Genomic DNA, 21,408 nt, shown 5'->3' on the forward strand with positions numbered 1-21,408 from the left:
TATATCATAATTCAGATTATAGACAATCGTTATGTGAGTTTTTAGCTTCAATTGCATTTGCATCTATTTCATTAATTTTAACGTTAATTCTATACAATTATACGAAATAAGACATAATTAGCACACAATAATCAATTATTCGAATAAACATTCGACAATCGACATATTAAAACCAATAATATTTAATGGGTCATGCTTGCGTTTGTTACATTGTTTGGGAAAGATAATAATTCATCCCAAAACGAAAACAATCCAAGCAGTTAATAACTAATTCAATTTTGTAACATATCTAGCAAGTATTCTTGAATATGCGTGTTTTTGTTTAAAAATAAGATCTTATGTCAACAGTAGTGTATTTGATTGTATACCGGTTTGAAAGCACTTCGAAAATTGATGAATGATTCTCCAAGTACGCAAATGCAAAATGTAGTTCATTAAAAATAAACTATAATCAAACAAATTGCGAAGGACGCGTCTAAAATAGTTCGTATAGACGATCGACCACGCTTGCATCCTGGAATGCGGCCAAAACATCAGTTTACTTTATATTCCAATTATCTTTGTAAACATTTTGTAACATAGATCATGCTCCTCGTTACGTAAAAAATATTCTCGTAATTTGAACAAATTCAGCTGTCTTATTGACTTTCCTACTTTAATTTTAACATCAGAATATAATTTTGGACCAAGCATTTGTTTGCACATGTTTCTGTAGTATGGACAAATTCGTGACGTCATTGTAGAGTCGGGTTGAGCGGGTGTCTAATAAAATAGGTTACAACTACGGATACATAGGTACGTATTAAATGGTTTGGGTACAAATACATTAATAATAATTAATACATTTATAATTTTATTGCTGAAATCAAATGCAACATCGTCATAACACATTGTTGTGTAAGACGAAACAGAAGAGTGAAGAAGGTATAAAATTTCTATTTTAATTTTTGGAATTATTGATCGGTTTTTGTTTAACTATAACGCTAAAAATGGGTATAGATAACAATTATAAGCCGATAAATTAAATACGGACACCCATTGCGACGAAAAGCAAATCTTTTGTGCACACAACTCAACTTTTTAACAAAAGCGTAACTTTTAAATTTCCTATAACTTTTAGTCAATGTCAATTCTCTCAACGTTTCCAATCAGGATCACTTTAGCGTTTTATATGTCTCCAAATCCCTTCTTAACACCCTTCTGTCCTTCAAGCATCAAAAATACCGTCACCATGCCGCAAGCATCTATACCAAACGCCTAATTACTAAAGGACCACGCAAATTAAATCTATCGGATTAATCGGATCAACTGTCTCAATTGACCTCATCAAATATGAAAGAGACAGAGAATCCTTGCCGAATTTTGAAGCATGAAAATATTAGATGCGATGATCGGCCTATTAATTTGTATTTACAATAACAGATGGCTATTAATAGTTACAAATAGGGCAATGTTGTAACTTGGCGCATTGCAACAGATCTATTTAGAGGTGATTCAAGATGCTTAGCAATCGATATATTAAGCCAATAATTTTTAATGTACATCATTTTCATCCTAATTTAAGAGAACTATTCTCTTTGATAGAGTTTTAGTTACAAAGTTTCAATGAAATAGGTGGCAGAGCGATGTTGAAATGAATCTCGATTGATGATTTTTATGAGGAAGAACATTATTTATGTTTGTAATTCTATAACGACTGTCTTTTAACTTAACAAATCATCTTATGCATTAAGAATCCCGAATCTACTACGACAAAATGTATCTCTCCTTCACCAACCCCTAGCCCATCGCATCTAACACTTCCACGTCAAGCGAATCCGACCAATAGGAACGCGCCATTCAAATACACGCATTCTATTGGTCGCCCCGCGCTCTGGCCAATGGGAGACAAGTACCGCATCGCGCTGCGCGAGCTGACCGACGATACGTTGCATCGCGCGCTCCGTCTCCTCTAAACGCGCTCGCAGTGCTGCGATCTCGACATCCCCTGGACATTGACAATGTAACGCCACTTCTTAGGAGGCAAAGCAATCCAGGGAATAAAATTACGCAGCAAAACGCCACTACATATGACCAAATTCATCCGGGTATAAGAGGACTATACATAGCAAACTTTGATAAAGCACTCCAGGGAAAAAAACAGGATCGCAGATAGCAACAATGCTGCAATCTTCAGAGGGAGACTAATTTCAAAATGTAGGGTCAGGGATACTATGAACTAAAATAATATTCATTACTTTAGACTTAAACTGACGCTTAACAAATATAAATTCTAAAAATATCCTATCATTGATCGAAAAGTATAATTTTGTGTCCAATTATGGTCACAATATTAAAAACACGGCCGCGATTAAGCTCACATTTAAGAATTGGTCCGTTATCAACTATTGTATTAATAGCTTCATTAAATAGGTCTAAATTAATCAACTTCTAACAAACTAATTAACTATTCCGTCCATTATCGAGGTCTTCCTGTTCACGTCATTCGTCATAAACATAAAAATATGAAATATAACGATATAGGTACTCACTTGTGTCGGCCTCTTTGTGTCCTGTTTGCGTGTTAACGAGAAAGAGCGTGTAAATTTAATTAGACTGATTACCAGAGCTAAGCTATTTGAGAATACAAAACACGATATCTGGATTTCGAACAAATTTTTGCTTAGCGTGTGATCGAATATTCATAACCGCATATCGTCTCCAAATAATACTAAATTTACTTAGATACCATCATATTCTTTTTTCGTTATAATATATTCGATATCGTCCCAAACAACATAAAAATAGTACTTCTGAGGTAAAGTTACGGCGTACACATTTACAAAGAAAATTTAAGTTGATTATTCAATCGATATGAATGCACGCTGGAAGTATTTTCTAGCATCTATGATTCTATGGTCCTAAATTTATCAAACTTTATCATAATAAACTTTGTTATGGTTCTTTCAAACGAATCATAATAAGCTGAAATGAATCGCCTGATTTTATCGTAATGTCCCAGTGAAGAACGAACTACGAAAAGTTTAGGAATACTTTTTCTTTATCTATGACAAACATTCCTATCTCATGAGATTCGTCAATCTTTCACCGAATTCGAATTCGGTGAAAGATTGACGAAAAAACTTACTTATAATAAAGACACACACTTAGACAAATAAATAGGCATCATCACTGCCAAAGAGTGATATAATTCAGCTTAGCTTTTCCAACTTTGTTACCGATTTTGATACCTTTTTACACATAATGCAAATATTATATTATCATTAACTCACCAAGTTTATCCGGGGTAGTTCTGGAGTCATCTCGGAACACTCGTCGTCTGAACTGAGGGTCCGGAGTCACCGGCTCGTAGGGTACGCCCGTGCGTTTGAATAAGATCTGCAAGGAGTATGTTTTTAAATGCCTTCAGGTGCCTCTAAGAGTTATTTTCTGGATTGATTAGATATTATTAGAGGACACAAATTCGAAAGGTAAAATAAGGTTTGTTCCGATTTTGATAAATGTTAGCAAAGACAATGAAAAGACATTAGTGAATATGGAGCAAAGGATGTGAAAATATAGACAGCTGTGAAATGCACAATGTGTGTTTAATATCTTGAAAACTTTAAAGTAACGACCACGCATAAAGGCAATATTACTGTAGATTTTTAAGCTTGTTTGGTTAGATATGTTTTCCTCATAATCTTTTAAATCTTTTCTGTTTTCTCTCGATTCATTAAACAGACATTTATAATACACATCACCATCCCATCATGTAATAGACGAATTACCTACTATCCACCCATAATTGCTTGCAACTAAAGTAGATCAACCCAGACTCACCTTACTAAGCGTATACACGAAGAAGACAATTATACATATAGTGTAGATTGGCATGACGAAACCCATGGACGATTTCGGTGCAGTCACCGGTCCGCCGGGAGAGCCTAGCGGTGGACGCATGCCCGGGATTGGTGGAGGCTGAAAATATATACATAAATATATATAAATAAGGGTAATTATATAAAGTGTTGATAGTGTTCATATTTATAGAGTAGAAAATAGATAGATAAAAAAGGTATTGAGTAACAGTATAAAGGTATTGATGGTGTATAGAATACCCGCAATTAATGTAGAAACGGACTATAAAAGGTTTAGTTCATTAAGGATATAAAATGAATATAACATAGCTTTAATTGAACGGCGATTTTCATCAAATCAAATAGTACGAATTATTCTTATTATTACTTATTGGTAATAAAGATAAAATGGCTGAGAAATAATATAAACAAACCGTATGATACTAAACTTACCGCCTCTTTGGTACAGTGGTTGACGCGTGAGTGTAGAACCGAGGGGTCCTGGGTTCGATTCCCGGTGGAGACGAAAAAAAAAATGTCTCGGTCTGGTAGGACACAGAAGGCTGATCACCTACTTGTCCCTAAAGAAAATCGATCAGTGAAACATATGTATGCATAACGCATCTGCCCCTTACCCCACTACGGGGACACGGGACTTCACTTATGATACTAAACTTACAAAACAACTCATATTCATTACTGTTTATTTACCGAATATTTTCACTTATTTATTACATACCGTAACTTTCGATTTATCCATAACTTTAAGTTTTAACAACAGGTGCAAACGGGCGATTTCAACTCCGTAGTGATAAGATAAAATGATTATATTTTACGCGCGCCGGTCGAAATGACGAAGATCGAACTGAATTGGATTAATAAACACCGGTAGTTGTTTACGACGTCGCGGTTTATGCTTTCCTGTTTTTGGGAGTTGTGCAGACTCGCCATAATTGTGCGACTTTTAGTCGCAAGAACCAAGCATTGAATACTCAATGTTTCTATCAACTATATCTGTCAGATAATCCTATTGAAAATAAAATAAAAATAAAATATGGGAATTAGTGTGAATTTTTTAAAACTTTTATGAGAAAATCTTATGAGTGATTTCATAAGAAAAATCAGAAAATATTATACTTACCTGATAATTTTAATTTGAAATGCACATCAATATTTATATTAATATACTGGGACCGATGGTGTTGAAGCTGCATATCACAAAAGGAAGCAGCATCTCATCACTCATGCACTGTACACGTACGTAATCAGACGTAAACATCTCAAAGTTTGCATCGGGTTATATTTATTAATATTAATCTTCTTATAAAAAACATATTACAACAGTACCACATGTACCTAACGTCCCCGACGACCGATAATACATTGTCTATGATCCTGAAAAAGACTAACAAGAAAAATGACTCCTGAAAAAGTCTCACGTCTACCATTGCCAGATCTAAGATTTACGTAATTCGAAGAAGCTTCAGTGCAATGCGGATCTGTTTGGACGAGCCGGTGAGACTCCATTAGTATCGGCTTGAAATATTCAAAGAAATATTTATTTGAGTGTTCGGTTTTAGCACTCACTTCAACCCAGTAAGCTGGGTTGTATAAGTACAAGCATATTTTTAAGAGGCCTATTAGTGAGGTTCTCGAATACACTTCTGAAGATCAAGATTCGAATGTGGGATTATACAAAATATTTTCTTTTTTTTCCCAAACTACAAAATATGTAAAAATTTAGAATACCCACTTTCATACCATGTTATTAATTTAATTTAAATAATTATTTATTCCTTCATTATTCAATTGCTGAACATTTTGTGGCGTAGGTATTGATTGCAAACATTTTCGACAAACAAAGAATCGGTGATAAAATGTAAATGTTAAAAATAAGTAATGACAAAAGCGCTTCTAGAAGAAGTCTAATTGAATAAATAAATCTTTAAGTTTGAACGAATTAAATTACTAAATAATTAGCGAATTAAAATCATTTCTTATCCATTAAACTAGGGACAATTTAAAACATCCCAGCACAGGTCTCCTTTATTACCATTTAACAATTTCCACTACTACACCAACGGACTTTCACCCCTACTGCAAAAGGAAAAAAGGCCACAATCGAAACAACAACATCACATAACGTCATCTATTTAGAGTGATGCGCGGGAGTGTCTATTTGAGTCATGTGTGTCTAGGCCGGCAATGTGGGTCGTTACCAATGTCAACGATCAAGATTAGTCGCGCTGGTTACAACATTAAGTAAGCCTTTCAGATTGAGTATCAAGATTTTTGCTACTGGTCTTTTTGGGTTTGAGGGTGAAAGTGGTAGCTGAATCCAGTAGAACCTGTATTTGTCGGTAAATGCCTATTGCATAAAATGGCTGACTTTTGCTTTGTAAAAAAAAATTATAATGTAGAAAAACTCATTAATTTCAAACACACTAACACCCATAAAACGAAACATTAAACTGACGCAAAGTTCACATTATTACTTATATCTTCGGACAAAATAAATATGAAACAGGTGTGGATCAATCAACAGTAACTCCCAGTTTATTAAAAAGCTCACGAAAGCTCGTGTAAACTTTGTCTTTCAGTATAGGTTTTCATTTCTAAAACGAATCATGCTATATTTGAGTTAATATTTTAAAAATTCCTAATTAAGTTCACGGGATATGTGATAGAACAGATGGGCATGCATTTCGCTTTCTTAAACCATAAAAATAACTCGCACTAACCTTTAGAAAAAAGCATCTCTAGCCAAGAATATTGACAATAGAAAGAAAACGTACATACATACTAATTTGCCTAAAACCCATCCGACCTAAGACAAAAGCCCTATAACGTAACAAATAGTCACATAGCATCACAAAAGACGAGTAAACCCGTGTACCGTTATCTGTCCTCACCGTTCTCATGCTAATTCGACATGTCAAGCAAATGACCATCTTGTGTTACACTTAACCTCCGTAATGGGATTTGAGTCGGCTAATGTTATGTAAAAACATTAACCGGTGTATGCCTTGAATGTCTAGTTTTGTTTGGTTTTGGTTATTGTAGAAAACGGAATAATACAGCAGCTTCCTTCTAAGTCTATTAGATTGACCCGTATGGTTTTAGCTAGTGGTATTTAAGACGCACAAAATATAGTCTATGGACTATGAATGACAACTTTATAGAGCTACCAATCCTATCCTCCTCCTAATACTAAACCCTGAACCTAGTAATCAAATATTTCATTCGATGATTCAATCAACATTCCAACAATCACCTCATTTATTAAAAATTTTGGTAAACCATTTCTGCCTAAAATAATCTAGATCGATAATAATAGTGATCCAATCTTGCTAAATCACTCTACATTCTTTGCCTTTGGAATTAAGGGAAAGCCTTACAGAGTTTCTAGACATACGTTTAACCCTGTCAGTCCTCACTAATCAGGCCAAACAATGCAATCGCGAATGTGCAGGCGGTCCTTCAGCCGAGCGCCGTCCCCATTAAGTCACCGGCATCAACTTAACAATGCTGCACACACTGCTTGCGTCACCTAATCGATTTACTATCGCCCTTTGAATAACTGCCAACTGCATGTTACACTTGATTGAGTCATGAACACCAGCAGGGCTTAGAATGTTAACTAGCGCATCGATAAACTTGGCTGAAGACAATTCGATGTGCCCAACCCAAAGGACAGTCCATCATTTTGTCAGAATTCTCCTCGTGACCATATTATGTTATTTAGGTGTTGCATACCACATTGTAGCCAAAACGTTACGTTTGCAGTGAAATCAACAAATATAGGTACACAGGTGATATATTCAAATATGAACTTTCGCATACATATTTGAATATGTGGGATGGCAATCAAGATTCTTAGTTAATTGTTCATCAAGTAACCTGAGTACATTCATCTATAGATTTATTATAAAGTCTTTGTTGAGCACACATAAGCATAATGCAAATATCCAAACTACTAAGTACTTTAGATAATATTTTAAAGATTATTTCTTATAGTAAAGACACGATATAGAAATGTATTACCAAATTCGACACTCAGAAAGTCTATCGAATATTATAAACAAACATCCCTATAGCACTACCTAAGCTACTTTATTTAAATTATTTATTGTTTGTCTATAAATATTGTCTTAACTACAGTATTTCTGTTTGCGAATCCACTGAGTTACACATGACAAGTCGGTGAAAACAAATTTTCTATCCAATCCCATTTCTTAAGTATCTCAAGAGTTTGAGAGAAAATGAGAAATTTTGTATGTTTGCATGTAATCTGACTTTCGCAATGTAAGTATGATAGATAAGGCTAGTGAATTTTGTGACGATAGTCTATGTAAATGTAAGCGATTTTCAACTTTTAGTGCTAACTTTAGAAGCTAGAAATAGATAAACAATCTTCTTAGCACTGATAAATTGGAAAAGAAAATTGCAATGAAGATGAAGAATGAGGAGGAAGATATTTACCAAGTACCAGGTAATGAGAAATTAGATTCATAACAAAGTCTATTACAAATTACGACTTATTTAAAAAAAATAAGAAATGTACATAAAATTAAGTAACTAAACACTCAGTTGAATGGAATGACACAAAGTCACAATGTTAAATTGTACTAACACAATATCGTGGTCCAAAAATAATGAGCATGACATCATATTATGTACAGCGGATTCTTCGTGCGAACTGGACAAGGCTTGAGAGATGAGCGATTTGAAAGAAACAAAATCAATATTAAAACCTCGAGTAAAGTTATGTTTGAGAATGCATAACGCATTGTACCTATATGTATTCATGATTTTTTTTTGTATAAGGTGTTATGTGAAAATTTTTGCATTATTATTTCAATAAGAATATCCATAAGAATTTTCATCGAAACACAAACAAAGGAATGATAAATTTAATCTCAATGCAAATCATAGCAACGATTCTCGAAACGATATTTGTCTCTGAAAGGTCGCACCATAAATTTCCAAATATGTATAATTTTCCAATATACTTCAAGGCACATAACACCAAACCATTCTCTCACACTTATCCCACACATTTCCTCCGATCAAATTTCGACAATCCGTTTACAAATACTCCAAAGTTTATAATTTGAACCTCACAAACCACCAACGTTAAACAACAGGCGCGCCGTCAAACGTCTTAAGTCGCCTTATTTTGAAATCCCACCGTATACACTCGAGCATGTCGTACATTCATATCCATTGTATTATTTAATATATTAAGATATTTTTAAAGAAAAGTAAAAATTCGATCACGCATCTTTCGTCTAACAGAGGCGACCGCAACGCCTGACCACTCAGCCACCCGTGATCCCGCCAGAGCAATCGAATTTATCGGTTTTCGCTGTCTTAGGGACAGATCAGCTTTTCTAACATAACATAATATAATCATCATCAGCCCATACTTGTTTCACAGGGATACATATCTCCTATTCAGGGCAATTTGGCTACCCAGTTGGTAGATTTCAAATGAATTCGAATTTTTTACCAACCTAACACATTTTTCAACTTAACTTTGTATGTTATGGATAAAGTAGGGTTTTTTCACTGATGCCTACAATCAAAATGAATCCTCAATTGGTGATTCGCAGTAGATTACTTGAATCCTTTCCGGAAATATTTTAAATCCGACCTGTGACAATGTTCTGGATGAACCAACAACAAATTTTTGTGGACACACGATATGCTAGAGGCATGCATTTAGGATAACCTGTTCAATATTCAGCTAGAAACTCATTAAGTTATTGAAAATATAATTAAAGAAATACTGAACTTTAGAGAAAAGTCGAAAAACAAAATGAGGATATTGAGGCCAAAAAAAATCGGCTTCATCGCGCACTTCCTGCTAAAGGAATAATAATGAAAAAATCAAAATACGTAGGTAATGAAAAAAAATACGTACATCTAGTGAAAGTGCACATGTGCAAAGTGTACAAAAATTGTGAATATGCAAGGCTTGCACAACTACTTGCATAGCGCCGATGACTACCTATATGAGCTGTTATATTATAACCGTATATTTTATAAAAAAAAATCAAAACTCAACTATAACACTCCAAGATGCACCTATATAAAATTGCATCAATAAAAATTGTACAGAGCACATAACTATATGTATAAATAAATAAGCCAATCGTTTTTCAAGTGTTACTCCGTTCAATAACTTCATTTAGCAGAGACATACTAGACAGGATACATGGCTATAATACTTTCATTATTGGGCCGCTGTTATACACCTGTTGAAACTATTGAAAATGAATATTCGTTGCCACTGATAAAAGTCGAGCCCCGATAACCTGAAGCACTGTGTTCACTTGCGTTCTCTTCAAATGTTTTTACACAAATTCATGAATTCCAAGAAACCTAGCGATTTTGAGAACGACGAAGCTTTTGGGAAAGCGATAGAAATCAGGGACTGCATATAGCTGTTGAACGGATCTTTCCAAGTTACAAGTTATTGAAAATATAATTAAAGAAATACTGAACTTTAGAGAAAAGTGGATAAACAAAATGATAATATTGAGGCCAAAAAAGATCGGCTTCATCGCGCACTTCCTGCTAAAGGAAAAATAAGTATGTGCTGCTCTAAAATTTTAGACAAGCGCAGAAAAAGTAGGTATGCCCTTGCCCGTGTTGTGAACATCTACGATACGGAGGAAAAAGGAAACTTTGATAAATTCGAATTTTGGCCAATTGCATTGTAGCAAAATCTTTCGATATATTTAGCATAATAAATGTAAAAATTAAATTATCCATAACCCGTATCTGTATCCTGTAAATGCTATTGGAATTAATAAAGGATTTTTAAATCTCTCGATTATAAATCGCGAAATGCAGCAACGCGAGGAATAGTTTTTGGCACAGAAGATAGAACAAATTTATAAGGAATAGTTATAGCAAAAAACAGACCAACTTGGCTGTGGAGGTTTATCAACAATCTGACAATCCAAAATGTGTTGCAGCTAGGCGAGACAAGTCTAAAATTCGAATGTCAGTGGTAAGGCATTTGACGAAACCGACCATACTGTTTGAGCTCCAGAAATACAAAGCTTCTCAGTGAAATATTAAGTGGATATTTTCCTACATATGTATATATTTTTATGTATTTAGTTTTTTATTATTGAGAGAAAATGATTAAGTAATTATTTGCTCTGTTTTTACATTAAGCTGGCCATACGCGCTAGGGTGTACCTGACAGGTTTGCCTGTGCAGTTACGCCTGTCAGGTAAAATTGAGTTAAGAAGAGGACATATACGCAGCAGTAAACCTGCACAAACTTTCATTTGAAACCATGCCCTCGGCCGCGGCGCTTGATATCGACGCAGTAGCATTAATTGGTTTATTATTTATTTTATTGAAGAAAAAGAAATATAAACGAAGATACCGTGAACGATGGTGCAAGCCATGGTTATTGCAAAGAAAAGAGTACTCTCGTGTAAACTTGTTAAAAGAATTGAGATTTCAGCCGAATGATTTTTGCAACTATCTACGAATGGATGAAAAGACGTATCTCAAACTATTAGCAGCTGTGACTCCTTTACACATATGCACGTGTATGCAAAATGATAATATTGAAGCCAAAAAAGATCGGTTTCCCTGCTAGCACTCACTGGACAACTGACGACTACGTCGAACCGCCCCATACACGCTCAGGTTTGCCTGCTCAGTTAAACTGTACAGGTATACCCACGCGTAAAAACTATCAATTTTCAATATTTTTTCTGTCGCCTGAACAGGTGTGAAAACTTGCACAGCTCTGTAACATACACGCTCCGGTATACCTGAACAGGTGACCTGTACAGGCAAACCTGTCAGGTACACCCTAGCGTGTGTGGCCAGCTCTACGAATATTGTTTTTACATTACCTACCAACTGCAGGGTATGTTTCAAATGAATTCTAATTTTTTTGTCAAACTAAAACATTTTTCAACTTAACATCTTTGACAAGCGCGTCTGTATGTTATGGATAAAGTAGGTATTTGCACCGATGCCTACAATCAAAATGAATCCTCCTTTAGTGATTCGCAGTAGATTACTTGAAACCTTTCCGGAAATATTTCTTATCCTACCTGTGACAATGTTCTGGAACAACCAACAACAAATTATTATGGACACACGATATGCTAGAGGCATGCATTTAGTATAACCTGTTCAATATTCAGCTAGAAACTCATAAAGTTATAGAAAACATAATTAAAGAAATACTGAACTTTAGGGAAAAGTGGATAAACAAAATGAGGATATTGAGGCCAAAAAAGGTCGTCTTTATCGCGCAGTTCCTGATAAAGGAAAAATAATGAAAAAACCAAAATACGTATGTAATCAAAAAAATACGTACATCTAGTGAAAGTGCACATGTGCAAAGTGTACAAAAATTCATAGTTAGGGCGGAAATTGTGAATATGCAAGGCCTTGCACAGCGCCGATGACTATATGAGCTGTTATATTATAACCGTATATTTTATAACACTCCAAGATGCACCTATATAAAATTGCATCAATGAAAATTGTACAGAGCACATAACTATATGTATAAATAAATAAGCCAATCGTTTTTCAAGTGTTACTCCGTTCAATAACTTCATTTAGCAGAGACATACTAGACAGGATACATGGCTATAATACTTTCATTATTGGGCCGCTGTTATACACCTGTTGAAACTATTGAAAATGAATATTCGTTGCCACTGATAAAAGTCGAGCCCCGATAACCTGAAGCACTGTGTTCACTTGCGTTCTCTTCAAATGTTTTTACACAAATTCATGAATTCCAAGAAACCTAGCGATTTTGAGAACGACGAAGCTTTTGGGAAAGCGATAGAAATCAGGGACTGCATATAGCTGTTGAACGGATCTTTCCAAGTTACAAGTTATTGAAAATATAATTAAAGAAATACTGAACTTTAGAGAAAAGTGGATAAACAAAATGATAATATTGAGGCCAAAAAAGATCGGCTTCATCGCGCACTTCCTGCTAAAGGAAAAATAAGTATGTGCTGCTCTAAAATTTTAGACAAGCGCAGAAAAAGTAGGTATGCCCTTGCCCGTGTTGTGAACATCTACGATACGGAGGAAAAAGGAAACTTTGATAAATTCGAATTTTGGCCAATTGCATTGTAGCAAAATCTTTCGATATACTTAGCATAATAAATGTCAAAATTAAATTATCCATAACCCGTATCTGTATCCTGTAAATGCTATTGAAATTAATAAAGGATTTTTAAATCTCTCGATTATAAATCGCGAAATGCAGCAACGCGAGGAATAGTTTTTGGCACAGAAGATAGAACAAATTTATAAGGAATAGTTATAGCAAAAAATAGACCAACTTGGCTGTGGAGGCTTATCAACAATCTGACAATCCAAAATGTGTTGTACCTAGGCGAGACAAGTGTAAAATACGAATGTCAGTGGTAAGGCATTTGACGAAACCGACCATACTGTTTGAGCTCCAGAAATACAAAGCTTCTCAGTTGAAAAGGACTGGAGTGAAATATTAAGTGGATATTTTCCTACATATGTATATATTTTTATGTATTTAGTTTTTTTATTATTAGGAGAAAATTATTTAGTAATTTTTTGTTCCGTTTTTACATTACGGATATTGTTTTTACATTTTATTTGAAACATACCCAGTTGGTAGGTTTCAAATGAATTCAAATTTTTTTGTCAACCTAAAACTTAACATCTTTGACAAGCACGTCTGTATGTTATGGATAAAGTAGGTATTTGCACCGATGCCTACAATCAAAATGAATCCTCCTTTGGTGATTCGCAGTAGCACTTGAAATCTTTCCGGATATATTTTTTATCCGACCTGTGAGAATGTTCAGGAACAACCAACAACAAATTACTGTGGACACACGATATGCTAGAGGCATGCATTTAGCATAACCTGTTCAATATTCAGCTAGAAACTCATAAAGTTATAGAAAATATAATTAAAGAAATACTGAACTTTAGAGAAAAGTCGATAAACAAAATGAGGATATTGAGGCCAAAAAAAATCGGCTTCATCGCGCACTTCCTGCTAAAGGAATAATAATGAAAAAATCAAAATACGTAGGTAATGAAAAAAAAAATACGTACATCTAGTGAAAGTGCACATGTGCAAAGTGTACAAAAAATGTGAATATGCAAGGCTTGCACAACTACTTGCACAGCGCCGATGACTATATGAGCTGTTATATTATAACCGTATATTTTATAACACTCCAAGATGCACCTATATAAAATTGCATCAATGAAAATTGTACAGAGCACATAACTATATGTATAAATAAATAAGCCAATCGTTTTTCAAGTGTTACTCCGTTCAATAACTTCATTTAGCAGAGACATACTAGACAGGATACATGGCTATAATACTTTCATTATTGGGCCGCTGTTATACACCTGTTGAAACTATTGAAAATGAATATTCGTTGCCACTGATAAAAGTCGAGCCCCGATAACCTGAAGCACTGTGTTCACTTGCGTTCTCTTCAAATGTTTTTACACAAATTCATGAATTCCAAGAAACCTAGCGATTTTGAGAACGACGAAGCTTTTGGGAAAGCGATAGAAATCAGGGACTGCATATAGCTGTTGAACGGATTGTTCCAAGTTACAAGTTATTGAAAATATAATTAAAGAAATACTGAACTTTAGAGAAAAGTGGATAAACAAAATGAGGATATTGAGGCCAAAAAAGATCGGCTTCATCGCGCACTTCCTGCTAAAGGAAAAATAAGTATGTGCTGCTCTAAAATTTTAGACAAGCGCAGAAAAAGTAGGTATGCCCTTGCCCGTGTTGTGAACATCTACGATACGGAGGAAAAAGGACACTTTGATGAATTCGAATTTTGGCCAATTGCATTGTAGCAAAATCTTTCGATATATTTAGCATAATAAATGTCAAAATTAAATTATCCATAACCCGTATCTGTATCCTGTAAATGCTATTGGAATTAATAAAGGCTTTTTAAATCTCTCGATTATAAATCGCAAAATGCAGCAACACGAGGAATAGTTTTTGGCACAGAAGATAGAACAAATTTATAAGGAATAGTTATAGCAAAAAACAGACCAACTTGGCTGTGGAGGTTTATCAACAATCTGACAATCCAAAATGTGTTGCAGCTAGGCGAGACAAGTGTAAAATTCGAATGTCAGTGGTAAGGCATTTGACGAAACCGACCATACTGTTTGAGCTCCAGAAATACAAAACTTCTCAGTTGAAAAGGACTGGAGTGAAATATTAAGTGGATATTTTCCTACATATGTATATATTTTTATGTATTTAGTTTTTTTATTATTAGGAGAAAATTATTAAGTAATTTTTTGTTCCGTTTTTACATTACGGATATTGTTTTTACATTTTATTTGAAACATACCCAGTTGGTAGGTTTCAAATGAATTCAAATTTTTTTGTCAACCTAAAACTTAACACTTTGACAAGCACGTCTGTATGTTATGGATTAAGTAGGTATTTGCACCGATGCCTACAATCAAAATGAATCCTCCATCGCAGTAGATTACTTGAAATCTTTCCGGATATATTTTTTATCCGACCTGTGAGAATGTTCTGGAACAACCAACAACAAATTACTGTGGACACACGATATGCTAGAGGCATGCATTTAGCATAACCTGTTCAATATTCAGCTAGAAACTCATAAAGTTATAGAAAATATAATTAAAGAAATACTGAACTTGAGAGAAAAGTAGATAAACAAAATGAGGATATTGAGTCTAAAAAAGACCGGCTTTATCGCGCAGTTGCTGATAAAGGAAAAATAATGAAAAAATCAAAATACGTAATGAAAAGAAAAATACATATTACATACCTATAGTGAAAGTGCACATGTGCAAAGTACCTATAAATACATTCATAAATAGGACGAAAATTGTGGATATGCAAGGATACTTGCACAACGCCGATGACTATATGAGCTGTTATATCTTTATAAAATTGCATATAAATAAATAAGCCAATCGTTTCTCAAGTGTTACTCTGTACAATAACTTTAATAATGATGAGACATTCTACACAAACCACATGGCAAAAATACTTTCATTATTGGGCCGCTTTTATCCGCCTGTTGAAAAAGAAGATTTGTTGACACTGGTAAAAATTAAAAAGTCGATAATCTGAAGCACTGTTTTCACTTGTATTCTCTTTCAACACCCAAAAGTTTTTACACAAATACCAAAACGATTTTGAGAACGACGAAGCTTTTGGCAAAACGATATAAATCAGGGACTGCATAAAGCTGACGAATGGATCCTTCTAAGTTACAAGGATAGGGATGTGCCACTTTAAAATTGTAGACAAGCGCAGAAAAAATAGGTATGCCCTTACCCGTGTTGTAAACATCTACGATATGGAGGAAAAAGGAAAATTTTATGAATTCGTATTTTGGCCAATTGTAATGTGGCTAAGATTGGCTCTCGATTATAAATCGCGAAATGTAGCGTCGCGTGGAATAGTTTTTGGCACACCGAAGATAGAACAGATATAAATAAGGAATAGTTTTAGCAAAATAAACCAACTTGGCTGTGAAGGCTTATCAACAATCAGACAATCCAAAATTGGTTGCAGCGAGGCGAGACAAGTGTAAAATTCGAATGCCGACAAGTGGTAAGGCATTTGACGAAACCGACCATACTGATCGAGCTCCAAAAATACAAAGCTTCTCGGTTAGAGATCCTGAAATTGAAATATTGAAATTGTTTTTTTTTTTTGGAGAAAATTCTACTTATATAAATGACATTTCACTGAAACGTTTTTTTTTTATTTTATATATTGAGTCACCAACTTTTGCATTAACAAGATTTATAAGGAATACTCCTTATTCTGAATAATTGCAAAAAATGATATTTTACCAACGAAATACACCACATTTTTAAAACTTTGCAGAGCAAAATTGTTTAATGCGAATCTAGAATGAGAATACACTATTGTTGTATTTTATTTTATATAGATTTTTCTCTAAAAAGAGCATTTTCATAAATAAATTGTTTAACAAAAGGAGGAAAAAATATTAAGACTCAATATCATCATATTATCAAAACAAGACTCCTAGACAAATATTTTGACACTCTGCACAAAAAAAAATCAAAGATTGACTACCTATATAGGTATCATAGGCGAGTATTTATACGCCAACTGGCGCACCCGCACGGTTTAACGCCAGCAGTCTCCGGTGCCTCGCATGCTTTCACTGCTCAACTCAGTCCTCAATTCTGCACCAGGATATGATTTGTTTGTGTCAGGGATGGGAATGATAGGTGAAGAATGTAAGAGGTACCTAGAGTTAAGGACATAGTGATAAGTTTAGAATTAAGTTTTATATATGTATGGTTTGGCGTATACCGTAAATAAATAAATCACCCAGCACAAAAAAATAATTCGTAGATTGACTACATTGGTATTACATAAAACGGCCGTCAGGAAAACAAGCAGTTCGTAATCTAGATCTTAGTGTACATCCATATATGGTAGCACATAAACTGGGTTACATTTCGAGTCCTAACCTTAGAATTGCATGTTTATCAATGAATAATTTTTTGTATGTTATTATTATAGGACATAGATTTTGGTATTTTTGTTAATAACAATGCGAACTGATCTTATCTAAATGGCTCAATAAACTTCTTTTACTACGCGAGACTGTGGCCCGACAGATAAGTAATCACCTCTTGAAAATAATGCATGATTTTCCCCCATTTCATGCGTTTACTTTGAAATAAATAAATAAAAATGGCTGAAGATTTATCGAAGCAATTGTTGATTATCTGTAATGGTCCAGTTCCTATCTATTGAGTATAAAAAGCAAGGAACCTAACTGGTATACCTAAAGTTGGAAATTTTGAAAAAACTTCATTTTGGCGGCAAGAGATGAAACATGTGCCAATCGATAGTACATCAAAATACAAATAGGAAATACTCTTTGGTAAAATGTCGTAATTGATACGGTTTCGGAATAAATAAGGGTTAAAAAAATATATTTTTTTTCAGTTTTTTGAATTATTTGTTACTTCTTACACTTAAAGGTTAAAACAAAGCGTATAAAACTTCTAATTTGTAAAAAAAGGGTTATAAAATGTTGCATTACTATCTAAACCAAAGTAATAAACCAACTTTGGGCTAGGGATACGCACGTGCGGTGCGTCACTTATTACAAATTAGAAGTTGTATATGCTTTGTCTTAACGTTTAAGTGTAAGAAGTAACAAATAATTCAAAAAACTAAAAAGAAAAAATTTTTTTTAAACTCTTATTTATTCCGAAACCGTATCAATTACGACATTTTACCAAAGAGTATTTCCTATTTGTATTTTGATGTACTATCGATTGGCACATGTTTCATCTCTTGCCGCCAAAATGACTTTTTTTTTTATCGCAAATTGGTAGGTATACCAGGCTTCATACTAAAATGTCCCATGCTCTTTATAATGTAGTTTATGGGTGTATCTGTAAACGCTATGGTAGGTACAAACTGTCTTTGTAAATGTTTGAGTTTCTCGTTTTTGACACTTGGTACGCTATCTGTCCTTTTCTCGGTTGCTCTGTGTATTGTAATGTATGCGTTTAACTTTTATTAAAACCATCGGTTGTAAAGAAGAAGTTTTATTGGAAATATTACCAAATCCCAATTCCCAACACTATCGATGAGTCGAGAGGATTGATTTAATTTGCTCATTTTTGCAATTTTGTCTCATTAGACGACAAATAGATCTTTATATGGATCATATTTAACTGAATTATAGCATAATTTAGAAATGTAACGTTCGTTTATATGAATGACATTGCCAATCTGCAAAATTGCTTATAAAAGCGTCTTTTGGTTCACGTATTTTTTTTTTTTTTTATTTAATTCAATATATTTTTGTGGCTATTTTCCATCACAATCACAGTTGTAATATCATAGACAGTACTACTTTGTAAATCACACACTAAAAAACTAATACATAAATTGAAACATTAAATATTTATTTCAGTTTTTTTAGCATACAGAATACAGGAATATGCGAAGCAATTTCTATTATTTTTTGTAACTGCAGGATTTTAAAGCAGTTTCGTCGGAATATTTTATAATAACGGAGCATTTAATACGAATAAATTCGAAATATAGAGTTCCTTAAAATAATAACTAAAAATGAATACTAACTTACCTGTTTTCGCCAGTTAAATACAACAAATAACATTTATTTCTGCGAGTTACGAGCAGTGTCAAAAAAGTTAAAAAGCTATGATTAGAATATTTTATGTTTTAATTTAATTATAACCTTTATCCTTAGACTATGTATATGTCGTGGCCATATCGTAGATTTGTAGAAGCGAATCGCTTTTTAAAAAAGAAACAAAAATGGTCGCATTTCGTGAAATGGCCATCCACGTTTGGCCAGATCGACGATCTGGCCAAATGTGGATGATCAAATCGTGAAACATTGACGATTTAACGATCTGGCCAAACTAAATTGGCCATTTCATGAAATGAGCAAATCTACGATATGGCCACGACATATATATTACAAAGGCTTTATCATTTTTACAATGTGATAGAATTTATTCAAAGTAATCTCCTTTTTTAGCAACGCAACATGAAAGTTTATAATAAAGAAGTCTGTTATTAAAAAAGGGCTGCAACAAATTCCGATGAAATTTGGTTCACACTTTACAATCTCAACATATAAGTTACATTAGCAAGTGTCCTAAAAAATTGGAAAAATTATTAGTCTTTAACATTTTTCACACAGTATATTCATCTTCTTTAGGAATTCTTTGAATATCTTCTACCACATTTATATTTAATTTAATCTATTCTATACTCACATTTAGTTGTTATCCATTATTTGCGAAGCTCTAACTGGAGTTAATAAAATGCCGGGAGTCCGTTATAATATTATCTCAATGTAATAAATTTATATTGAATATCGAATTTTAATAATGCAAGAGTCAATGTTAATGAATAATTAATTACCTACAAATCAAGTAAATTGATGTGTCTGTTGAATATAATAACAAAAACTGTACTTGATACATCTATACTTAAAAAGAGTTTGTTTGTTTGTTGGAACGCGCTAATCTCAGGAACTACTGGTCCGATTTGAAAAAAAATATCGAGGAAGGCCGAAGACTACATGCTATATATCATCACGCTAAGACCAACAGGAACAGAGCACTGCGGGTAAAACCGCGGGGCACAGTAGTTACATATAAGAGAGACATAAGATAGGATATAGGGCAATGAAAAACTATTAAATATTTTAATTTTTATTCATTTATAAACTCATTTCTAAATACAGTAAGTGGTTGACTAAAATCGCTTATCAAATATTCATCGTAAATTATATATTGGCCAAGCGTGTATTGTGCAAATATAAACACAGACTAGATAAAAGTAGGAGTACATCCCACAGACAAACTAATTTAGGTTACGGTCATAGACACGATGAATAAATCGCGCTTGACGATATTACAAGTTTCATTGAAAAATATGCAGCGCACGAAAACAATAATTTTATAATTTGGAGCAAAAAATATTTTATGTTGAATTGGAGAACATAATATAAAAACTGAATGTTTTTTGAAAAAATATTAAGAATTACTGCTGTTTTGAAACGATTAAATAAAGTCATCATACTCGATTTTATCTAATAAGAAAATATTAAATATTAATTTCTTAGCGTAACATTATTACCACCGTTGCGTTGTAACGCTAAAAAATTGAAACAAAGTTCGTTTTTATACTTTCATAATGAAAACCAATCACCAAGTTAAATGGCATAGCGAGGTCGTAGTATAAGCCGCTCCGCTCATAAACCCGCTAATCGCTCCGCTTATACGCAGTGACTACCTTACACATCTTCATGTAGGCTTAAAGCGAGTACACACCGATTTAGGCAAGTCGGTCAAGTACAATTAGCAAGTACATACACACACAAACACAGAGTGCCTAATCGTCTCCGATTAAGCTATTAGTGAAAGTAAATTTATGTTTGCATTGTGTACATTTGAATATCAGTATAGTCTCAAGCAGCGTAGGTACTTGATATGGTTTAAGAATTCACTTTGAATTGAAGACATCTTTCTAGTTATCGTAACTGTTTGAACGCGTAGCAGCTAGAGGTTGTTTTGTAAAATCAAGCCCAAGAAATGTTATTTACGAACCCGATCTCAACTAAAACATTTAAAACATTGACTCCGCATTACCATCATCAAAACAAAAACTCACACGAACAAATAGCTGAATCAGTAACGCATACATGTTGCGGAATTGCTGGCAACACTGTTGCAGAGATTACAACACCATCTTAAAAACTTCTCGCCTAAAAAGCATTTACAGTTTAGGGCATTATTGTTGATCAGCTGTCCCAGTCCCATCATCTCTGTAAACAGTTGATCAACAAAGGTGATCAACTGCTCAACAGATGTCTCTCATGAACGAACTTAACTCACAACATTTAACCACTTTCCAGCAACATGTTTCTCAACTGTTGCTCAATAAACGAGGCTTTAAAGTTTACATCCCTATATTATGTGTTGAAATAAACGGTTC

At 33.9% G+C, this 21,408-nt stretch overlaps 1 protein-coding gene across 10 annotated transcripts in view; it reads right to left on the bottom strand.

Moving 5' to 3' along the window:
• The window catches only part of LOC123699250 (eukaryotic translation initiation factor 5B), a 38,994-nt gene that overhangs the window by 6,540 nt on the left and 11,046 nt on the right, over window positions 1-21,408 (bottom strand). For 7 of the 10 annotated variants that reach the window (XM_045646169.1, XM_045646170.1, XM_045646167.1 and 4 more), the window contains 4 exons: window positions 3,823-3,960; window positions 3,273-3,378; window positions 2,532-2,552; window positions 1,896-1,987 (listed from right to left, as the gene is read on the bottom strand). In XM_045646169.1, the coding sequence (XP_045502125.1) occupies window positions 1,896-1,987; window positions 2,532-2,552; window positions 3,273-3,378; window positions 3,823-3,960 (357 nt within the window). The remainder of the gene's footprint in view (window positions 1-1,895; window positions 1,988-2,531; window positions 2,553-3,272; window positions 3,379-3,822; window positions 3,961-21,408) is intronic. The other 3 variants (XM_045646162.1, XM_045646164.1, XM_045646166.1) reach the window with 3 other exon arrangements.

Source organism: Colias croceus, chromosome 17 (genome assembly GCF_905220415.1).
Source record: "Colias croceus chromosome 17, ilColCroc2.1".
NCBI lineage: Eukaryota > Metazoa > Arthropoda > Insecta > Lepidoptera > Pieridae > Colias > Colias croceus.